This window comes from Nycticebus coucang, chromosome 3 (genome assembly GCF_027406575.1).
Source record: "Nycticebus coucang isolate mNycCou1 chromosome 3, mNycCou1.pri, whole genome shotgun sequence".
NCBI classification, from domain to species: domain Eukaryota; kingdom Metazoa; phylum Chordata; class Mammalia; order Primates; family Lorisidae; genus Nycticebus; species Nycticebus coucang.
Genome location: NC_069782.1, coordinates 131,402,223 through 131,418,445, shown reverse-complemented (window position 1 = coordinate 131,418,445; position 16,223 = coordinate 131,402,223). Strand labels below are relative to the sequence as shown.

General features: G+C 43.4%; 1 protein-coding gene across 1 annotated transcript; it reads right to left on the bottom strand.

Moving 5' to 3' along the window:
- Positions 1 to 7,436: 7,436 nt before the first annotated feature.
- On the bottom strand, positions 7,437 to 7,779 carry LOC128580786 (ATP synthase subunit epsilon, mitochondrial). The gene has a single exon (XM_053583118.1). It carries the CDS (start codon positions 7,757 to 7,759, stop codon positions 7,604 to 7,606), a length of 156 nt encoding a protein of 51 aa, XP_053439093.1. The 5' UTR covers positions 7,760 to 7,779; the 3' UTR covers positions 7,437 to 7,603.
- Positions 7,780 to 16,223: the final 8,444 nt, after the last annotated feature.

Genomic DNA, 16,223 nt, shown 5'->3' with positions numbered 1-16,223 from the left:
TAACGCTGGCTAGAGCTTTGGGAAACAGATGCATTCACACCCGGCTAATGGCCAAGTAAACTGACATAATCCTTCTAAAAACATGCTTAGGTAACACTTAGCAAGAGATAGCTGGTGTACATTGACCCAGTACCTCATCTAGGACTTTAACCCAGTGAAATAAGCCAAAAGAAAAAGAAATCTGTATGTATTAAAATACATATTTTTTACCCTCCTTTTAATATTAACTTATATTCAACTATGACTTTTTTTTTTTTTTGCAGAGACAGACTCTCACTTTCCTGCCTTCAGTAGAGTGCCATGATGTCACAGGACAAACAGCAACCTCTAGCTCTTGGGCTTCCGCCATTCTCCTGCCTCAGCCTCCTGAGCAGCTGGGACTATAGGCGCCCACCACAACGCCCGGCTATTTTTTTGGGGGGGTTGCAGTTCAGCCGGGACTGGGTTTGAACCTGCCACCCTTGTTATATGGGGCCGGCGCCCTACTCACTGAGCCAGAGGTGCCACCCAACTATGACTTTTTTAAGGGAAATATTATAATGCAAGTATTTGTTAAAATGCTGACTATTTAAACATCTGAACCCTATCAAACAATAATCATTTACTTTTGTGAAATGTATTAATGAGAACCTAAGAATTTCTATATAAGGCTGAGCATTTTCAACATTTCCAGCCCAGATGAGAAGACTGTATTCTGTTATTGGTGATTCAGGAAACATAACACAATTGTGTTACAACTAATGGTGTGTGGAGACAAAGCTAGCACCCATGACTGGCTGGATTCCAGAAAATAAGCATGCAGTTCTTCCATGCTGCTCTGGGACCCAAGAGACAGAGGGCGTGGAGAGGACTGGACCTCCAGTGTCTGCAGGACTGAAGGAAAAACAGGGTGCAGATATTGCTTTGACCTTAAAATAGATATTAAGTGAGGCAAAGAAGAAACCAGGAGCCTTCTCACAACCATTCTAGGTCAGCACCTCCCAAGATATTTATATGAAGGTAGTGGGTTGACAGTATAAATGTTTGCTGTCCAGGACTCAACAATTAAACCGTCATAACATGAAGCTTTGAGGATAGGTGGTTACCAAACTGCCTATAAACTGAAGTGAGGTATCAGCTCAAAAGATGCCTGTCTATCTGGCTTCATCTGGTAAGGGAGCTATAAAGGTGTTTAAGTGTTGATTTTTGGTAAATCTTTTTCACAAAGCTACCATGGCATAAGGATAATAAAATTAAGTAAATCACAATAAAGACGAAATGTACAAATGAGATGACAGAACTAACTTTTTAGGGTGGGTAGGGGAGACAGAGTCTCCCATTATCATCCCTGGTAGAGTGCTATGGCGTCACAGCTCACAGCAACCTCAAACTCTTGGGTTTAAGTGATTCTCTTGCCTCAGCCTCCTGAGTAGCTGGGACTACAGGCACCTACCACAAAGCCCAGCTATTTTTTTGTTGCAGTTGTCATTGTTGTTTAGCAGGCCTGGGCCAAGTTCGAACGCACCTGCCTGGTGCCCTAGCCACTGAGCTACGGGCACCGCCCTTTTTTTTTTTGGTGGGGGGGGACAGAGTCTCACTATGTTGCCTTTGGTAGAGTGCCATAGCGTCATAGGTCACAGCAACTTCCAACTCTTGGGCTTTAAGCAATTCTCTTGCCTCAGCCTCCCAAGTAGCTGGGACTACAGGCATCTGCCACAACATCCGGCTATTTTTTGTTGCAGTCGTCATTGTCATTTTTTTAGCTGGCCCAGGCTGGGTTCAAAGCGACCAACTTCGGTGTATGTGGCTGGCGCCATAACCTCTGTGCTACAGGCTCCCAGTTGACAGAACTACTTAAAATATGTTTGTTGGGCAAAGATATTTTTCACTAGACTATAAAATCCAGTGAGACAAAGACAATTACACTACAGTTATTGTCAGAAGACTTTCAGACTATAGTTCAAAAGATTAAGAACTTTTTATAAAATAAAGAATTTATAAAAAGATGACAAGGCTATTAGTTATATATAAAGAGTATTTGATTAGATACAGAAATCTATATCTATACATTTTTTTTTAGAGATAGCATCTCACTCTGTTGCCCAGGCTGAGTACAGTGGTGTGATCATAGCTTACAGCAGCTTTGAAGTCCTGGGCTCGAATGATCATCCTGCTGACATCCTCCGAAGGTGCTAGGATTACAGGCATGTACCACCTTCTCTGGATAATTTAAAAAAAATTTTTTTGACAAATCTCTAAAAACAAAAAACCCTATTACCTCAATAATCTAAAAACAATGATATCCCTAATGATTAAAGTGGAAAATAAACACTAAAATGTGAAATCAGTTGATAAAGTAGGTGAGATTATAGGCAAAAGTTAGAAATAGTTTAATTTTTTGAGGGGGGGACAGAGTCTCACTTTCTCACCCTTGATAGAGTGCCATGAGCTCATAGCAACCTCAAACTCCTGGGCTTAAGCAATTCTCTTGCCTCAGCCTCCCAAATAGCTGGGACTATAGGTGCTGGCCACAATGCCTGACTATTTTTAGAGATGAGGTTGCAGTCTGGCTCAGGCTGGTCTTGAAGCTGTGAGCTCAGACAATCCACCCGCCTCGGCCTCCCAAGTGCTGGGGTTACAGGTGTGAGCCACCACACCTGGCCCCTTAAATAATTTTTATTCACAAATTTTTTTTTAAGAGACAGTCTTACTCTGTCACCTAGGCTGGAGTACAATGGCCCCAGGTCAGAAGCTCATTGTAACCTTGAACTCCTAGGCTCAAGTGATCCTCCCACACAGCCTCCCAAATAGCTAGTACTGCAGGTGTGCACCACTACACTTGGTTGAATTTTAAATTTTTTTCAGAGAGAAGTCTTGCTATGTTGCTCAGGCTGGTCTCAAATTCCTGGACTTAAGATATCCTCCTGTCTTGGTTTTGTTTTTTTAAGACAGAGTCTTACTTTGTGGCCCTCAGTAGAGTACTATAGCATCATAGCTCACGGCAACCTCAAACTCTTGGGCTCAAGTGATTTTCTTGCCTTAGCCTTCAGAGAGCAGGGACTACAGGCGCCGGTCACAACTCCCGGCTATTTTGTTTTTAGAGACGGGGGTCTTGGTCTTGCTCAGGCTGGTCTCGAACATGTATGCTCAGGCAATCCACCTGCCTCAGCCTCCCAAGTGCCAGGACTACAGGCCTGAACCACCTCGCTCAGCCAATCCTCCTGTCTTGGGCTCCCTAAGTGCTGGGATTTTAAGTATGAGCCACACTGGCTGGCCTGATGTTTTAAAATTGATTTCGTATATTTTAGAATGTTCTGCATTCAAGAAATAGTGCTTTTTTAATGACCATAGGAAATGCTCAGGATATAATGTTAAATTAAAAAATGTAGGATATGGGGCAGCGCCTGTGGCTCAGTGAGTAGGGCGGCGGCCCCATATGCCGAGGGTGGCGGGTTCAAACCCAGCCCCGGCCAAACTGCAACAAAAAAATAGCTGGGTGCTGTGGCAGGCGCCTGTAGTCCCAGCTGCTTGGGAGGCTGAGGCAAGAGAATCGCTTAAGCCCAGGAGCTGGAGGTTGCTGTGAGCTGTGTGATGCCACGGCACTCTACTGAGGGCCATAAAGTGAGACTCTGTCTCTACAAAAAAAAAAAAAAAAAAAAAATGTAGGATATGGGACTATATATATAATCCCAAATTGGTTGAATAAAAATGTGGAATTCTGGGCAGCACCTGTGGCTCAATGGCACCCGCCCAACTGCAACAAAAAAATAGCCAGGCATTTGTGACAAGCGCCTGTAGTCCCAGCTACTCGGGAGCCTGAGACAAGAGACTCACCTGGGCCCAAGAGTTGGAGGTTGCCGTGAGCTGTGTGATGCCATAGCACTCTACTGAGGGTGATAAAGTGAAACAGAGACTACAAAAAGAAAAAAAAAAAAGGAATTCTACTTGAACTTTCCTGCCAACAAATAAATAAGAGAAAAAATGTGTGGAAACAATTTAGATGGAAAGACTATTTGTGAAGTTTTTGTAGAGAAAAAATGTGGATGAAAACCTCCTAGAAGACAGAAAGCAAGGCAGCGCCTGTGGCTCAAGGAGTCGGGCGCCAGCCCCATATACCAGAGGTAGTGGGTTCAAACCCAGCCTCGGCCAATAACTGGAAAAAAGAAAAAAAAAAGATAGGAAGGAAATGCACCAAGATGCTAAAATAGTGTTTGTCTCTGGATGGTGGAATTTAAAAATCATTCTTATAATCAGCAATTCAAAAGTAATAATATGTGTATTTGAAATTTCTTGAATTTAAGTCTTTTTGTTGTTGTTGTTGTTGTTTTTTGTAGAGACAGAGTCTCACTTTATGGCCCTTGGTAGAGTGCTGTGGCATCACACAGCTCACAGCAACCTCCACCTCCTGGGCTTAAGCGATTCTCTTGCCTCAGCCTCCCGAGCAGCTGGGACTACAGGTGCCCGCCACAGCACCCGGCTATTTTTTTTGTTGCAGTTTGGCCGGGGCTGGGCCTGAACCCGCCACCCTCGGCATATGGGGCCGGCGCCCTACTCACTGAGCCACAGGCGCTGCCCTGTTGTTGTTTTTAACAGTAGAAATGGCCTTTATTTTTTGCAACACAAAGTGTAAGAGGATAGGACAGCTCCCTCTCCTGGGCAGCCACCGTAGACTTGGCTGTCACCCTTTGATAAAGCTAAGTCTTTGTTTTACAAGTGTTCTATCACTTAATGGCTTCTCTATTTGGTGTTTCCTACTATAGGTTCCTGTGTGTTCCTATCACATGCATTTTTTCATTGGTATTTTTGCTATCTTGTTTTTTTGTTGTTGTTTTGTTTTGTTTTTGTAGAGACAGAGTCTCACTTTATCACCCTTGGTAGAGTGCTGTGGCATCACAGCTCACAGGAACCTCAGCTCTTCGGCTCAGGCGATTCTCTTACCTCAGCCTCCCGAGTAGCTGAGACTACAGGTGCCCGCCACAACACCGGCTATTTTTTTGTTGCAGTTTAGCCAGGGCCAGGTTTGAACCTGCCACCCTTGGTATACGGGGCCGGCACCCTATCTACTGAGCCATAGGCGCCACCCGCTGTCTTGGTTTTTCTTCAAGATTTCTGCATGTGCCTTTGTTGGGTTTTCTTCCCGTTCTTTCCACTTCTCTAATGCCATTGTTTCTCTCTTTTTCTTTTTTTTTGAAGACCGAGTCTCACTTTGTCACCAAGGCTAGAGAGCAGTGGCATGACCATAGCTCATCACAATCTGAAACTCATAGGCTCGAGTGATCCTCCCGTGTCAGTCTCCTGAGTCACTGGGACTATAGGCGCACACCAGACTAATTAAAAAAAAAAAAAAAATTAGGGGGCGGCACCTGTGGCTCAAAGAGGTAGGGCACTGGTCCCATATGCCAGAGGTGGCAGGTTCAAACCCAGCCCCAGCCAAAAACCACACACACAAAAAAAAAAAATTATAGAAAAAAAAAATTGTGTAGGGTGGTGCCTGTGGCTCAAAGGCAGGGCGCTGGCCCCATATGCCAGAGGTGGCGAGTTCAAACCCAACCCTGGCCAAAAACCTAAAAAAAAATTGTGTAGAGATAGGAAGGTCTCACTATATTGCCTACGCTGGTCTTGAACTCCTGTCCTCAAGCAGTGATACTCCCACCTCAGCCTCCTAATATGTTGGGATTACAGGTGTGAGCCACTGCATGTGGCCTAATGCTATCATTTTGTAAAATTCTGTCCTTGTCCTTTCCTATTTCTTACCCTGTGCACTCTACCCTGGCTATTTAACTCATTTTCATGACTTATTTCCTTTCCTTTTATTAAAAAGGCAAGCATGGAAGTTTATTGAGGAAGAGAAAGATAGGTTTACAGAGTAAGAAGGCTTACAAAGCAAGATACATTTGCCATAGACAGGAAACGTGCCTCCATTGCCAGGACAAGTAGGCAAAGAAACTCATGACTCACTTTCTATGACTCAAATGATTTATCTTCCATTTTGATCTGTCTTCTATACTCTTGCTCATATTTCTAGGTGCCCATTAGTCTTCTCCACCTGGCTGGCCTGAGTAACAGACAGCTCAGAGTCAGTGTGAAGAAACTCTGCTCTCTTCCCTTACAGATCTGTTCTTTTTGCTGAGTTCCCAATTTCTGTGAAGGTCACCATCAGGCATCTAGGTTCCTAGGCAGGACTGGCTACATAATTTGTGGTGTCCAGCACAGAGTTAAAATGTAAGGACTCTTGTCCAAAAATTATTAAGAATTTCAAGACAGCAATAGCAAAGCATCGAACCAAGTGCAGTATGCTTCTAAATGCAGATCTCTGTGTGGCTGTATGGGCTTAAATCTGGGGTATATCTTTGACTCCTCTCTCTCCTTTTATCTGGTTTGATTGACAGGGTAAATAGTGCATCCACTCATAAAGATGGGAAAAAATGGAAGAGGAATACATTTGAATAGTGGATTGAGAAGGGGCAGGATCGGATTGGTTTGGGCTTTGTGCATGCAGAGTGCCAGTGGAACATCCAGGTACCCTTGTAGTTGTCTAGAACTCAGACTGTCAGTCTGGGCTTCAGTATTTAGGGTAGAGTTCCTCTAAACACCTGGCTGTGGTTGAAATTGGCCAGGGAGAGATGTCAAGCAGGGTTTTTCTTTTTTTTTTTTTTTTGCAATTTTTGGCCAGGGCTGGGTTTGAACCCGCCACCTCTGGCATATGGGGCTGGTGCCCTACTCCTTTGAGCCACAGGTGCCACCCTCAAGCAGGGTTTTTCAAAGTGAAGTCCATGGACCATTTACACTGTTACTTCCAGCCTGCTAAAAATAAAGTCTCTGGCTCCTCCTCCCCCTGATGCTGAATCTGAATATATCTGGAAATAGGTAGGGCTTGGGGATTATAGGTTGAACAAGCTTTCCAGGTGATGCTGATGCTCATTAGAGTTTAAAAACTACTCATGTGAGTGGGAAGAATGAAGAGGGATATTAAGTAATTTCTCTTACCAATGGACCTTAGACATTGGTATTTCCCTTTGGTAATATCAATGTCTAAGGTTCATTAGTAAAATAAATTACTTTTTTGACTGGGACACACAAGAAGAAATATGTTTTATGTTGTAACTTCATATGTACACGTGATTTGAAATAAAATTTTATAAAACATATATATCCTTGCCATGTTGTATGGCACCCTCTGACATATTCATTCTATTGTATTTTTTTAATTTTTTTTATTTTTAATTTCAGTGTGCTTGTTCATTCATTCTTTGTTCGAAGTACTCCTTTTTTTGTTGTTGTTGATTTTCTTCTTTCTCCTGCGGTGCTGGCTGTTTTTGATGTTGTTGGTAGAGACGGGGTCTTACTCTGGCTGACTGCTGCTCATATGGGTTTTGAACCTCTAAGCTCAGGCAATCCACCCGCCTCGGCCTCCCACAGCGCCGGGACTATAGGCATGAGCCACCACGCCCGGCCTATTGTATTTTTTTTTTTTTTTAAGAGTGAAGCATACTTCAATTTATTGACATTGTCAATTTATGAACAAGACAGGTATTTTTTTCCATGATGTGAGATTGTTTTCAATCTGCCATGGCACATGCCCACATATCTTCACCTTGGAAATGTAGCATTTCATGCAGGTAGATCATTCCTTTTTCACTTTCACAATTTTCACACTGCTGCCAGCAGTCTTCTCGGCATTTGCTTTGAATTCTGTCTTCAGGGCATCTCTCACTGCTTTTGCACAGATCTGGGAGTATCGGATGTAGCTGAGTCCGGCCTGTCGCCAGTAAGCCACCATGATGTCACGAGAGTGAAGTGTGTCCGTATTTTTTTTTTTTTTTTTTTTTTAAGACAGAGTCTTACTGTCCTGGTAGAGTGCTATGGTGTCACAACTCACAGCAACCTCAAACTCTTGGGCTCAAGCAATTCTCTTGCCTCAGCCTCCCAAGTGACTGGGACTACAGGCACTCACCACAAAGCCCAGCTATTTTTAGAGACAGGGTCTCACTCTGGCTCAGGCTGGTCTCGAACCTGTGAGCTCATGCAATCCACCCGCCTCTGCCTCCCAGAGTGCTACAATTACAGGCATGAGCCACCACACCCAGCCATATTTGATTTTTTTTAATGCGCATTATGACCCACTAGTAAGCTTATAATTTGAAAACACTGTTTTAAGGAGTTGTCAGAGGGAGAGCATATGGTCAGGAGACAGGAAAAAAAATCTAGGCCAGGTGCAGTATCTCACGCTTATAATCCTAGTATTACGGGAGGGCAAGGCAGGTGGATTACCTGAGCAAGATCAAGACCCCCATCTCTAAAAACAGCTGGGCACTGTGGTGGGTGCCTGTAGTCCCAACCACTTAGGAGGTTTGAGGCAAGAGGATCACTTGAGTCCAAGAGTTTGAGGTTGCTGTGCTGAGTTTGAGGTCCCATGGCACTCTACCAAGGGTAACAAAGTGCAAATTAAAAGCTTTAACAGGTGGCTTAGTGCTTGTAGCTCAGCAGCTAGGGCGCCAGCCACATACACCGGAGCTGGCAGGTTCAAATCCAGCCCGGACCTGCCAAACAACAATGACAACTAAAACCAAAAAATAGCCGGGCCTTGTGGCGGGCACCTGTAGTCCCAGCTATTTGGGAGGCTGAGGCAAGAGAATCGCTTAAGCCCAAGAGTTGGAGGTTGCTGTGAGTGTGACGCCACGGCACTCTACCGAGGGCAACATAATGAGACTCTGTCTCAAAAAAATAAATAAATAAGTAAATAAAAATAAATAAAAGCTTTAACAGGACTACTACACCCATATAAAATCCAGAACACCAGATTCTTACAGGGATGTGGAGCAATTGGAACTCTCATTCATTGAGGTTAGGAATCCAAAATGATACAGCCATGTTGGAAGACAGTTTGGCAGTTTCTTACATAGTGTTACCATAAGATCCAGCAGTCACAGCCTTGATTTTACCCAAATAAGTTACCAAGTTCACAGAAATATCCGCACATAGATGTTTACAGTACCTTCCTTAATAATTGCCAAAAACTGGAGGTAACCAAGTTGTCCTTCAATAGATGAATAGAGAAACAAACTCTGTACACCCATACAATGCAATATTAATCAACAATAAAAAGACATGAGCTATGAAGCCATGAAGAGACATGAAGGAAACTTCAATGCATATACTAAGTAAAAGAAGCCAATCTGAAAGCTCATGCACTGTATGATTTCAACTATATGACATTCTGAGAAAGACAAAACTAAAAAGTTCAGTGGTTGTCAGTGGTTAGGGGGAGGAGGGGTAAATGGGAAGAGCATAGAGATTATTAAGGCATTAAAGATATTCTGTATGATATTATAGTGGTGGATACATGTCATTATACATTTGTCCAAAGCCATAAAATGTACAACACCACGAACGAACCCTAAAGCCAGATGTACTATGTGCACCTGTCGTCCCAGCTACTGAGGATTCTGAAGCAGGAGGATCTCTTGAACTGTTCAAGGCTGTACTGCACTATAATCGTACCTGTGAATAGCCATTGCACTCAAGACTGGGTAACATAGCAAGGTCCCACCTCTGGGGGAAAAAAATAAAAGAGTGAACCCAAATGTCAAGTATGGACTTACAGGCTTGGATGATATGTTAATGTAGGTTCATCAGTTGTAACAAATGTACCACTCTGGTGGGGGATGATATCAATGGGGAAGACTATGCATGTGTAGTGGGAGAGGGCATATGGGATATCTCTGCACCTTTCTCTCAAGTTTGCTGTGAACCAAAACTGCTCTGAAAAATAAAGTCTAAAAAAAGCTAAAAGGAGGCAGGAAAAAAAAAATAAAGCTGCAACAAATAGAAAATATGGTAGATACTAATCTAACTTTATCAATCATTTAAAATATGAATGGTCTAAATACACACCAATTAAAAGACAGAGTAGAGCTAGGTGTGGTAGCCAGTGTCTGTAGTCCCTGCTACTCGGGAGCTCAAAAGTTGGAGGCTGCAGTGAGCTATGCTCACACCACTGTACTCCACCCTGAGCAATAGAATGAGACCCCGTCTCCAAAAAAAGGTTAAAAGATAGAGTAGATTTTATTTTATTTATTTGTTTGGTTTTGAGACAGAGTCTCAACTGTCACCCTGGGTAGAGTACCATGGCATCATCATACCTCACAGTAACCTCCAACTCTTGGGCTCAAGGGATCTTCTTGCCTCATTTCTTTCTATTTTTAGTAGAGATGGGGGGGTCTCAATTTTGCTTAGGCTGTTCTCGAACTTGTGAGCTCAAGCAATCCACCTGCCTTGGCCTCCCAGAGTAGTAGAATTACAGGCATGAGTCACCACGCCCAGCCACAATAGAGTAGTTTTTTTTTTTTTTTTTGCAGTTTTATGGCCAGGGCTGGGTTTGAATCCGCCACCTCCGGCATATGAGGCCGGCGCCCTACTCCTTTGAGACACAGGCACCACCTGATAGATATATGTTGTCTATAAGAAACCCACTTTAGGCTTGGTGCCTGTAGCTCACTGGTTAGGGTGCCTGCCACATACACCAGGGGTGGCGGTGGGTTTGGCAGCCCTGGCCTGCTAAACAATGACAACAACAACAACAAAAATAGCAGGGCATTCTGGTGGGTGCCTGTAGTCCCAGCTACTCAGGAGGCTGAGGCAAGAGAATCTCTTTTTTTTTTGTAGAGACAGAGTCTCACTGTACCGTCCTCGGGTAGAGTGCCGTGGCGTCACACGGCTCACAGCAACCTCTAACTCTTGGGCTTACGCGATTCTCTTGTCTCAGCCTCCCGAGCAGCTGGGACTACAGGCGCCCGCTTAAGACCAAGGGTTTGAGGTTGCTGTGAGCTGTGATGCCCCAGCACTCTACCAAGGGTGACATTGTGAGACTTTGTCTCAAAATAAAAAAAAGAAAAGAAAAGAAAAGAAAAAGAAACCCACTTTAGAGTATCTCTCCTCTCTCTCTCTTTTTTTTTTTTGAGAAAGCATCTCATTATGTTGCCCTCAGTAGAGTGCTGTTACAGCTTACAGCAACCTCCAACTCTTGGGCTTAAGCGATTCTCTTGCCTCAACCTCCCAAGTGGCTGGGACTACAGGCACTCGCCACTAAGCCTGGCTATTTTTTGGTTGCAGTTGTCATGGTGGTTTAGCAGGCCTGGACTCAAACCCGCCAACCTCGGTTGTTTGTGACTGGCACCCTACTCATTGAGCTACAGCGCTGAGCCTCTCTTTCTTTTTTTTGAGACAGAGCCTCAAGCTGTCGTCCTGGGTAGAGTGCTGTAGCATCACAGCTCACAGCAACCTCCAACTCCTGGGCTCAAGCAATTCTCCTGCCTCCGCCTCTCAAGTAGCTGGGATTACAGGCGCCTGCCACAACGCCCAGCTATTTTTTGGTTGCAGCCATCATTGTTGTTTGGCTGGCCTGGGTTCAAACCTGCCAACCCCAGTGCATGGGCCAGCACTCTAACCATTGAGCTATGGGCACCCCCAAGAAACTCACTTTAAATATAAAGCACAGATGAATTAAAGGAATGGTCAAACAACCCAATTTAAAAAATGGGCATATGACTTGAGTACAATTTTTCCAAAGAGATATAAAAATGACCAATAAGCACATAAAAATATGTTCAACATCCTTAGTCTAGGGAAATGCAAATCAAAATCACAACGAGATGTTATTTCGTACCTACTAAGATAGCTATAATTTTTTTTTAAAGGAAAATAACAAATGTTGGCGAGACTATGAAAAAATAGGAGCCCTGTCCCTTGCTGATAGAATTGTGAGTGGTTCACAAACAAACTGTAGAAAACAGTTTGGTGGTTCCTCAAAGAGCTCAGCATAGAATTACCCTATGACCCAGCAATTCCACTCCTATGTATATACACAAAAAAACTGAAAACAAGAATTTAATCAGATACTTGTATGTGAATGTTCACAGCATCTTTGTTCACAATAGCCAAAAGGTGGAAACAATCGAAGTGTCACAGATAAATAAATATTATTCAGCCATGCAAAGGGACAGAATTTTAGTTTTTTTTTTTTCAACCGCCGAAGCTTTTCCAGAGAAGGAGTTCTGATACATACTACAATGTGGATGAACCTTGAAAACATTATGAGAAGCAAAAGAAGTCAGACACAAGAGGATAAATTTGTATGATTCCATTTATATGAAATATCTAGAATAGGCAAGTTCACAGATAATAGTTCAGTGGAATACAGGTGAATGGATATTGCTTAATGAGTATAGAGTTTCTGTTTGGAATGATAAAGTTTTAGAAACAGTGGTGACAGTTGAACAACATGTGATGTAATTAACGCACTGAATTGTGCACTTAAAATGGTAAATGTTATGTTTTTTTATATATTTTACCACAATTAATAATGAGAGTGCTAGGATTACAAGCATGAGCCACGGCACCTAGCCTAGGCTCAGAATTTTCAAAAGAGAAATGTGATCATTCTTTTAGACTCACATTTGATGAGTGTGGTTCATACCAGTTACACGAACATACTGTTTTTTTTCTTTTGGGTTTTTTTTTTTTTTTTTTTTTGTGGTTTTTGGCCGGGGCCGGGTTTGAACCCGCCACCTCCGGCATATGGGACTGGCGCCCTACTCCTTGAGCCACAGGCACCGCCCCTGGGTTTTTTTTGTTTGTTTGTTCTTTTTTTTTATTGTTGTCGTTGTAATTGTCATTACTGTTTGGCAGGCCCGGGTTAGATTTGAAACTGCCACCACTGATGCATATGGCCAGTGCCTTGGCCTCTGAGCTACAGGAGCCGCCCATACCATTTTCCTTTAGATCTATCTATAACAATAATAATAATGGCTAACATTTACTGAGTTTTGCCATGTGCCAGGCATTGATTAAAAACTTAATAATAGGTCGGGCATGGTGGCTGGCGCCTGTAATCCTAGCACTCCGGATGGTCAAGGCAGATGGATTGCCTGAGCTCACAAGTTCAAGACCAGTCTGAGCAAGAGCAAGACCCTATCTCTGAAAACAGCCAGGCCTTGTGGTGAGTGCCTATAGTCCCAGTTACTCAGGAGGCTGAGGCAAAAGGATTGTTTGAGCCCAAGTTGTTTCTTGCATTGGTTCAGGCTAGTCTTGAATTCCTGACCTCAAGCAATCTTTCTTGCCTTGGTCTCTCAGCTAATCAGGAGGCTAAGGCAGGAAGGTTGCTTAACCCCAGGAGTTAAGGCCAGCGTGGGCAACACAGTCAGGAATTCGAGAGCAGCCTGAACAAAAGCAAGAAACAACAAACCCCATCTCTACAAAAAATAGGAAAAAAATTTAGGACAGGATGCACTTGCAGTCCCAGCGACTCATGAGAATGAGGCGGGAGGATTGCTTAATTCCAAGAGTTTACGACCACGGGAAAGAGGCCTTCAGGGGTAAAAGGGAAAGTGGGGAAATAGTTGGGGCACATAAGCAAGGTAGGGCCTGTAATAGGAACATTTTTACCTTTTTGCTCTGTATATGGCTTCAGGGAGGGAATGGGCTCAAGAAGATAGCTGATGGATGTAACAGGATGTTGCTTCATAAACCCTGAGACCGGACTACCTCCCCCATAATCTGCTGTCCCATTTATCTTGGGATCATCATTGCAAGTCTCTGTCTGCATCCTGACACTTCACCCATTTAGTTAGACCTATTTTTTGGGATCATTTCCAAGAACCTCTTATTTCTGTGACTTAGGACATCTCAGTTTTCTGATTTCTCTGTGGAAACCAGCAGCCCCCTCCAATCTCTCTCCTATGTATCTGAGAGTTTGCAGAAGAGTCAATTCTGTTCCCAGGACAGGGAAATAGATAGATTGAGTGCTCATGCCATTAGACCACTTCAACTATAATTACTTCCTATAAGGCTTAATCTTGTGTTTTATCTAAGCTAGCTGTCTTGTCTCCCCCCAATTTATGGAAACTTCCCTTTTTTTTTTTTTTTTGAGACAGAGTCTTACTATGTTGCCTTCGGTAGAGTACCGCGGCATCACAGCTCACAGCAACCTCAAACTCTTGGGCTTAAGCAATTCTCTTGCCTCAGCCTCCCAAGTAGCTGGGACTACAGGTGCCTGCCATAATGCCTGGCTTTTTTTTGGTAGCGGTTGTCATTGTTGTTTAGCTGGCCTGGGCCAGGTTCAAACCCACCAGCCTTGGTGCATGTGGTGGTGCTGTAACCACTGTGCAACAGGAGCCAAGCCTATAAAAACTTTTTTTTTTTGTAGAGACAGAGTCTCACTTTATCACCCCTGGTAGAGTGCCATGGCATCACACAGCTTACAGCAACCTCCAACTTCTGGGCGTAGGCCATTCTCTTGCCTCAACTTCCCGAATAGCCAGGACTATCGGCGCCCGCCACAACACCCGGCTATTTTTTTATTGCAGTTTGGCCGGGGCCGGGTTTGAATCCGCCACCCTCCATATATGGGGCCAGCACCCTACCCACTGAGCAACAGGCACCACCCTATGAAAACTTTTCTAATACCCAGGGGCCATGTCTGACCACCCACCTAATCTATCACCACAAGGCTCCACCTCCATATATATTCACTGCTTTCTCCACTAGCCCATCCTGGCTAAGGTAGGAAACTTATTAATAATAGTGCATTCAAGTTGGCTGATTTGAGGAAAACTTAATAAAGGAAACATTAAACTAATAAACTCATGGAGGGAAACACAGTGCACTAGTTGGGGCCATGTTACTCCTAGAAGGATTTGGGGAGGGAGGAATTACTAGAACAGAGACAGAAAGAGCTTTGTGGAGAGGGCTACTTGCCAGGACCTGTGACTTTTGGTCAAGGGATACAGCAGCCCACAGAAACCTGAAGATTGAGAGCCAGGGAAATACTTGACTCTCATCCTCTCATCCTTTGATCATTTTCCAGTCCTCCAGGTCAGGTAAATTCAACCACAGCCAGGGGGAATAGGAGCTGGTTTTTTTGTCGTTGTTGTTGTTGTTCCAGCGTTGTTTTTATTACTATCTCTCAAACTAGACTCTAATCAACACAGAGGTCACATCCCAATATTCATCACATTAGTTTCCAACACTAATGTCTCAAAAATTCTTGCTGTTGTTGAACCCATGAGTTAAATGAATAAATGAAGATTAGTTAGGTAACCAATTTACCTTTAGATTATGAATTCACTTTTAAATTAAAATGTCCCACCCTGAGATATCACCAAACCCCAGTGAGAATAGCCCACATCACAAAGCCTCAAAGGGACAGATGCTGGCATGGATGTGGAGAGAAGGGAACACTTTTACACTGCTGGTGGGACTGCAAACTAATACAACCTTTTTGGAAGGAAGTATGGAGAACCCTCAAAGAACTCAAGCTAGACCTCCCATTTGATCCTGCAACCCCAATACTAAGAATCTACCAAGAAGAAAAGAAAAACCTTTTATCATAAGCACATTTGCACTAGACTTTTATCACAGCTCAATTTACAACTGCCAAAATATGGAAACAACCTAAATGCCCACCAACCGAGGAATGAATTAACAAGCTGTGGTGTATGTACACCATGGAATATTATTCAGCCTTTTGTAAAAGGCGAAAGATTTGTGCGATCTGAAGAGAAACCAGAGTATGGAATATTATTCAGCCTTTTGTCTTACATCTTTTGTATTAAACTGGATTGAGGTGGAACACATTCTTCTTAGTAAAGCATCACAAGAATGGAGAAGCAAGAATCTAATGTATTCAATGGTAATTTGAAGGCAGCAGAAGATCTAATACAAGGTGGGGGGTAGGGGAATGAGGGAGCAGGGAGAGGGGAGGAGAAAGGGGGTTGGGAGATCATGGTGTATGGCACACCTCTTGCGGGAGGGACACAATTGCAAGACGAACTTTACCTAACAAACTCAATCAGTGTAACCTTTACCCTCAATGAATCCCCAAAAATAAAAATAAATAGGCGTGGTGCTTGTAGCACAGTGGTTATGGTTAGCCACATACACTGAGGCTGGCTGGTTAAAAAACCAGTCCGGGCCAGCTAAACAACAATGACAACTGCAACAAAAAATAGCCGGGCGTTGTGGCAGGTGCCTGTAGTCCCAGCTACTTGGGAGGCTGAGGCAAGAGAATCACTTAAGCCCAAGAGTTGGAGGTTGCTATAAGGTGTGATGCTATGGCACTCTACTGAGGATGATATAGTGAGACTCTATCTCAAAATAAATAAATAAAATGTCCTTCAGTCCACCCCAGTACTGAGATGGGCATATTGCCTACCCACTTTTTTTTTTTATTATTTTTTTTTTATCTA